Source organism: Fundulus heteroclitus, chromosome 23 (genome assembly GCF_011125445.2).
Source record: "Fundulus heteroclitus isolate FHET01 chromosome 23, MU-UCD_Fhet_4.1, whole genome shotgun sequence".
NCBI lineage: Eukaryota > Metazoa > Chordata > Actinopteri > Cyprinodontiformes > Fundulidae > Fundulus > Fundulus heteroclitus.
In genome coordinates this window covers 31,318,710-31,324,915 of record NC_046383.1, presented here as the reverse complement: position 1 = coordinate 31,324,915, position 6,206 = coordinate 31,318,710, and the positions used below count along the sequence as shown (strand labels likewise).

Genomic DNA, 6,206 nt, shown 5'->3' with positions numbered 1-6,206 from the left:
CCCGGGTGGGGAGAATGTCCTGCCCCTAGTGGAGGAGTTCAAGTATCTTGGGGTCTTGTTCACGAATGAGGGGAGGATGGAGCGGGAGATCGACAGGCGGATTGGTGCAGGCGTCTGCTGTGAAGCTGGGCGCTGTACCGATCCGTTGTGGTGAAGAGAGAGCTGAGCCAAAAGGCGAAGCTCTCGATTAACCGGTCGATCTACGTTCCTACCCTCATCTATGGTCACGAGCTTTGGGTCGTGACCGAAAGAACGAGATCCCGGATACAAGCGGCTGAAATGAGTTTTCTCCGTAGTGTGTCTGGGCTCTCCCTTAGAGATAGGGTGAGGAGCTCAGTCATCCGGGGGGGACTCGGAGTAGAGCCGCTGCTCCTCCACGTCGAGAGGAGCCAGTTGAGGTGGCTCGGGCATCTGGTCAGGATGCCTCCTGGACGCCTCCCTGGTGAGGTGTTCCGGGCACGTCCCACCGGGAGGAGACCCAGGGGAAGACCCAGGACACGCTGGAGGGACTATGTCTCTCGGCTGGCCTGGGAACGCCTTGGGATTCCTCCTGAGGAGCTGGCCCAAGTGGCTGGGGAGAGGGACGTCTGGGCCTCCCTACTGAAGCTGCTACCCCCGCGACCCGACCCCGGATAAGCGGAAGAGGACGGACGGACGGACGGTATAGCGACTGTTGTTTAACTGATGATTCTTACTGGTAGAGTGTGTGATTTTTCCAGAAGTTTCCCAAAGTCCCTTTTTGAATAACTGATAAAAGAGCTCACACCGTGGAAGAGATAAAAGACCGTCCTACCTGCTGTTCCACCCCACAGGGGGATCAGACGAAAAAAGATCTCCCAGATCCACTCTGGTCTTGTTTCTTTCTACTGAGGTCTCCCTCTACTTCTCATAAACATGTATGCAGTTTGCTTCTTGCAACTGTCAGCTATATTCAAAGTATACGGTGAGAGCAGCGGCGCTACAATTAATGGCTAAAACAGAGGCTAAGCGCTAAGCTAACCGGATACATAAACACTAGAAGGGTCTATGCGCAGCCAGCAAGCAGAAAGTAACAAGGAACGAGCACACACACTGGCATTACGTGAGCGCATCAGAACGATTGACATGTGGGACAACCAGCAGATAAGGTGATACCCAAGGAACTTGAAGAACAATCGTCTGACCAATCACAGCCATTCGGACCGAACGGCTGTGATTGGTCAGAGTTTTTACAGGCCTGCAGCTTTCACAGGGATCTAATTTTAACCTCCCTTTTCTGAATACATAATGTATTGACTACAGTTAGGATGGAAGGACTATTTCACCCAGTTTAACAAAAAGTGTTTCTGAACAGGATTACCAACTCTAGCTTTAATGGAGCAATAAGTAAGGAATTTACTGTAAAATTAACCTAAACCATTTTCATTGTCTCTCGGGATGGAAGCAACATTCACTATAAACAATCAGTATTCTCCAACAAGTTTCTGTCCTTTCAAACCTAGAGCTATAGTACAGAACTACTATACTATCTTTTTGTGTGTTTTTCCAATTTGAAACACAAGGGTGTCATTATTAAATATTGATCCATTAAGTAGAAAAAAAGGAAAATATTTTCTGCTGTAGATTTCTTTTCCTTAAAGACTAATTGGCTCATCACAACAGAAACAAGTGAAAGAACTATGTTATTATCATTGTCCGAGTATGTGATGTTTATAACGGCAGACACCTTCTCTAAATTGTACACTATGCATGCTGTGAGAGGAATTAAGTCTCTGACGTTAGGCGGTTAATAAGTTTCCAGTGGTTTGAGTCCTTACCTTTAGTCAAAGAGGAGAAAGTGCAAGGTCACCCCTGAATAACATAACATACCGGTTTGATGCCACACAACTTTGTTCCAGACAAAGACAGCCTCTTCGTCCCATCTGCCATCCACTTTGAGATCGTATACCTGCGCCCAGACAAGCCTGCCGTCGTGCCTTGTCGTGTGACCGATCCCCAGGCTAAGGCATCCCTGCACCGAGAGGTCCCACCAGAGGAAATCACAGCAAACGGGACTCTTATGTCCTTTGACCCTACCAGGGGTTTCGTCCTACAAAACCCCAGCGCGGATCTTCAGGGGGTCTTCTACTGCAAGGCTGCATCCAAGGGTACCCCTCAAATCTCCACCAAATACCAGCTGTTGTACGTGGAAGGTGAGTGGCCAAAAGTATTCACACCCTTTGATATTTTCCTCATTTCGTTGCCATAAAACAACAATTTGTGCTTGGTTTGCTGTTTAAACATGACACATTTTCAATGCAGATTATTAATATGAACCCATATAAAATTAAAATACTTTTCTTTACAATAGGGAACCCATTTGAGGTTTAGGTTCAAGAGTTTTAATCTCAGTCTCCTGTTGACAGTTCCCAGTGGGGCCCCATTTGTGAGCCTCAGAGCCTCTCCTGAGACGGTGAGAGGAGGTGACAACGTTAATGTGACCTGCACTGTGCTGGGAGAGCCAGAGGTGGACGTGAGCTTCAGCTGGTCCTATCCTGGACAGGTAAGGGGAATAAAGGACTTTATATAAGTCACACCAGGAAATAAGGAGCAGGGGGGGAAAAATCCTGTCAATAAAAACAGAGAAATGTCTAATCAATGCAAAGAAAATTCGCCACTGAATTTAATTCAGCTTTGTTTTGGTTTGATTCTGGTTTACCTAGATAGTTTGGGTTTTCTGAAGTGAGGTTTTGTTACAAAGGTTACAAGCACATATTGTATATTTTTCTGCCGTAGATAACGCTGTGTATTTAGTTTGCTCTAATCTTGATCAGTTCGTCTCCAGAGGCTACAGCTAACAACAAGTCTGACTAGGGGTCAGGATTAATGCAAACGTCTACATTTTTAAAACATCATCAGTAGTAAACTGTCACGGCAGTTTATGCAACCCTGTTTAATGGCCCTTTAAATGGTTAATGGTAAATGGACTAAACTTATAAAGAGCTTTTTCCAGTCATGCTGACCACTCAAAGCACTGTCCACTTAAACCACTGGTTGTTTACAAAGATGATAAATATTTACATGGGTAATAGTGGTAGGGGGTGATGTGATGTGTATTCTGTTCAGAGTAACTACGTAATAAAACAGCAAGGCACCGTGAAAATCCATAAAAACCAGCCTTCACTTGTTTCTAAAATGTTTGGATTTTTGCAGTGTTTTACTTTTATACCAGACGGATACTTTGACTGGAAACGTTGTTCTCCCCCCCGGAAACGGATTAGTGACAAAACTAATGACTTTTTCTGGTGTTAATTGGAGACCCTGATGTGAAAGCATGCACCATTCTTACTCTTCTCATCTTCCTCTGAGCATCAGGTGCTGATTTGGGCTCTTCCCCCATCCCAGAGCCCTCACAGGTGGAGCAGTCCCATTACTGCTGTCCCTCCCAGCTGCAGCCACAAGTAGAGATATTCACCCCTGTGCAAAGGAAACATGCATGCCATTAACTCTTCCATTTAGATTATCCAAACCAGACCTAAGAAAACCAAAATAATGTGTCCTTCTACTCCAGCACTTAGAACCTCCTAAACATGTCATCAAGTTTTACAGAGTCCTGCTATTGACCGATTTGTTTGATTCAGATGTGCTGAACCTGAGAGACGCAACATTTGCACCACACCCTCAAGGACCGGAGTTTGACCCTGTTTCATAACTAACGAAACGTTTTGTTTTTTAATGTGTGTGTGCTGTAGGGTCAGCGTCCAGTTCACATCCAAACCCTGTGGAGGCTGGTTCACAGAGGTATGGGCTACACCACAAGGGTCTCCCAGAGCATCTTGGTTGTGGAAGACATAGAAACCATTGACTTTGGTAACTACATCTGTAAAGCTAAGAACCAGCACGGTGAGACAATAATGACCACCAAAATTGTCTCTTCATAATCCCCACCAAGGATCACATGATGCTTTTTTCTTTTTCTTTTTGTTGTTGTTGTGATGGACCTTCTCCACATGTAAAGTGTTAACACTGACAGCCATCTGCAGGACCAGATAAAATCTATGTCTGACCACATATTAGTATATATTATCTTACAAATTTTTAAAACAAAATAAAGATTCTTTAGGTGCTTTGCTCAAGCTTTCCTCTCATCATTTCAATGAAAAACATTTAGAGATTTAAAACCACATAAAAAAAAGGGGGTTTGTCTTGATCCCACAAAGCAGCCGGCGCCCGTTCACGCTGCATGAAAACTGAGTTTTTTTTAAACGAAGCAGATCAAGTCTTCAGGGATTCATGCAGATGCAGCCAGAAACAAAAGTTACACAACCTGAGTGTCGCACTTTCAGGCCTCTCCTTTTTCCATGAAGCAGGAGGACGACACAAATAAAGCTTTACCTCCTAAACGGAAGAAGCCAAAGTCATTTCACAGCTAGATGTCTTCGACTTTTAATTAACTCAGAATCTGGCTCTAACAGTGTGAATATCCAGTGACATTTTGTTCTTCTGCTACATTTAACTGTATATTGATTCTAAAAACAAATCTAAACCCAGCTGTCTGAAGGTTTTCTCCCCCTATCTCTACATGATGGAATCCGGTTTAAAGCTACATTTTGTGCCAAGCTGACATCCTAATGAGCTCCTTATGTGGAATGTGTTCTGCAGGGACTGAGCTGCCTTTTCACCGGTGCAATGAGTTCTTCTGCTTTGCACAAACCATAGCGGGGATAGCAGACTTGAGTTGTGCATCATGTGGATTATGTAAGAGATAAAAGTGCACACATATTTATGCTGTCTCAGCATGGGGGGTATTGGCTCTGACGTAAAAGCTGCAGTGCATCCAGTTCCTTTAATAAATCTCTGACATTTCAACATTTAATCTTCAGTAAATAAATACTCCTGCGCAAGTTTAATACAAGACTTTATTAATTGCATATTTCAAAACAGGGTCAACACATCTGTGAAATTGCCACACAAAATATTCAGACCTTTCAAACATCTGCGCTCCCTGATGAGTACAAGCAAAGCTGTTTCTGTAAACACAAAAACAGGAGCCTGACTTTAAAGCTGTATGAGGAATCTTCCGTTAGGAGGTGACAGACAAGACTCAAACGGATGAACAAAGACTTGGATTGGTCCCCTGGTCAATCAAAGCACAAATATTAAGGACCATTGGCTCTTTAAAATGGAGGTTAAACCGAAATAACCTCAAGGAATTAGGCGTGGAAGGCCGGCGTATGAAACTAAAGACTGACTGCTACCCTTGTGAGAAAAGGAGTCCAAACAAAACAATCCCAGATTCCGGAGATATTCTGGATAACTATAAACACCCTAACACTATCCTGGAATCAGACTTTCCATGGCGGTGGAGCCCAGAACCACAAGAAGGCCTCTTTAACACTGCAAGGCTAGATCTGCATGTGTGTACACATGCATGTACCGTGTGCGAGCTTGTGCTGAGCTTCAGGGAAGACGAGCCTCCGGCGACGTCAAACAACAAAAAGAGCAAGTCAATACATGGACGACCTGAGATTCTCTCCCCTCCGTCCGTCAGATCAGCCGCCAAAGGCAAAGAACAAGGTGGCATTAAGTGCTTCTGTGCAACAACTTTTTTTAAATTACAGTGTCAGTCCTGGAGGAGCCAGTTCAAAGTGTAACAGGAACAGGATCCAACCACTGCTAAACTATAAGCTTTGCTTCCTGGAAGCAGCGGCCCTCTGTTATCTGGGGGAGACGGGTGGGCTGGAGAAGACGACGGAGCTGCGGGGGGACTGCAGCTTGAAGGGGTGGGAGGGTGAGGTAGGGCCAGGGGACACCCTGCGGGGGCTACTCAGGTCTCCGTTATGGAGCTTCCAGAGCAGCTCCTCGTTCTCCATAGACAGCCGCTTGTTGACCTTGGACTCCTTCTGGAGGGACTCCTGCAGCACGGCCTGCTCCGTGGACAGCTGCCTGCGGGCCGAGACGGCAGGAAAACATTTACAACATGGAAACATTTGAAGCTTCCAGCAACTCACTCAGTGTTAAATATTTTGTTTACTTTGGAACATTTTGGCCTAGCAAAAAAAACAGAAAAAAAAACAGGGCATTTTACTTTCCTAAACAGAGAAATCACCGGTACTGGCTGAATTTCAGACTAACCGGCTCCGACACGCGACCAGCTGGTTGGAAACTCAAAACTTCAATCTTTTTCGGATCAGTAAAGGCGTCATCTGATAGTTGTGCTCAATATTATTCAAACCCCTGGTATGAAA

General features: G+C 44.9%; 2 protein-coding genes across 8 annotated transcripts in view; one reads left to right on the top strand and one right to left on the bottom strand.

Moving 5' to 3' along the window:
* The first annotated feature begins 1,795 nt into the window (after positions 1 to 1,795).
* Positions 1,796 to 4,094, top strand: pdgfrl (platelet-derived growth factor receptor-like). Its single transcript, XM_036127037.1, has 3 exons — positions 1,796 to 2,171; positions 2,385 to 2,521; positions 3,711 to 4,094. The coding sequence occupies exons 1-3, from the start codon at positions 1,856 to 1,858 to the stop codon at positions 3,897 to 3,899; spliced, it is 642 nt and encodes a 213-aa protein (XP_035982930.1). The 5' UTR covers positions 1,796 to 1,855; the 3' UTR covers positions 3,900 to 4,094.
* A 765-nt stretch (positions 4,095 to 4,859) lies between these two features.
* Positions 4,860 to 6,206, bottom strand: part of mtus1a (microtubule associated tumor suppressor 1a) — a 32,531-nt gene continuing 31,184 nt past the window's right edge. For all 7 annotated transcript variants that reach the window (XM_021318664.2, XM_021318665.2, XM_021318666.2 and 4 more), the window contains one exon: positions 4,860 to 5,904. In XM_021318664.2, coding sequence (XP_021174339.2) covers positions 5,676 to 5,904 — 229 coding nt within the window. In that variant the 3' untranslated portion in view covers positions 4,860 to 5,675. The remainder of the gene's footprint in view (positions 5,905 to 6,206) is intronic.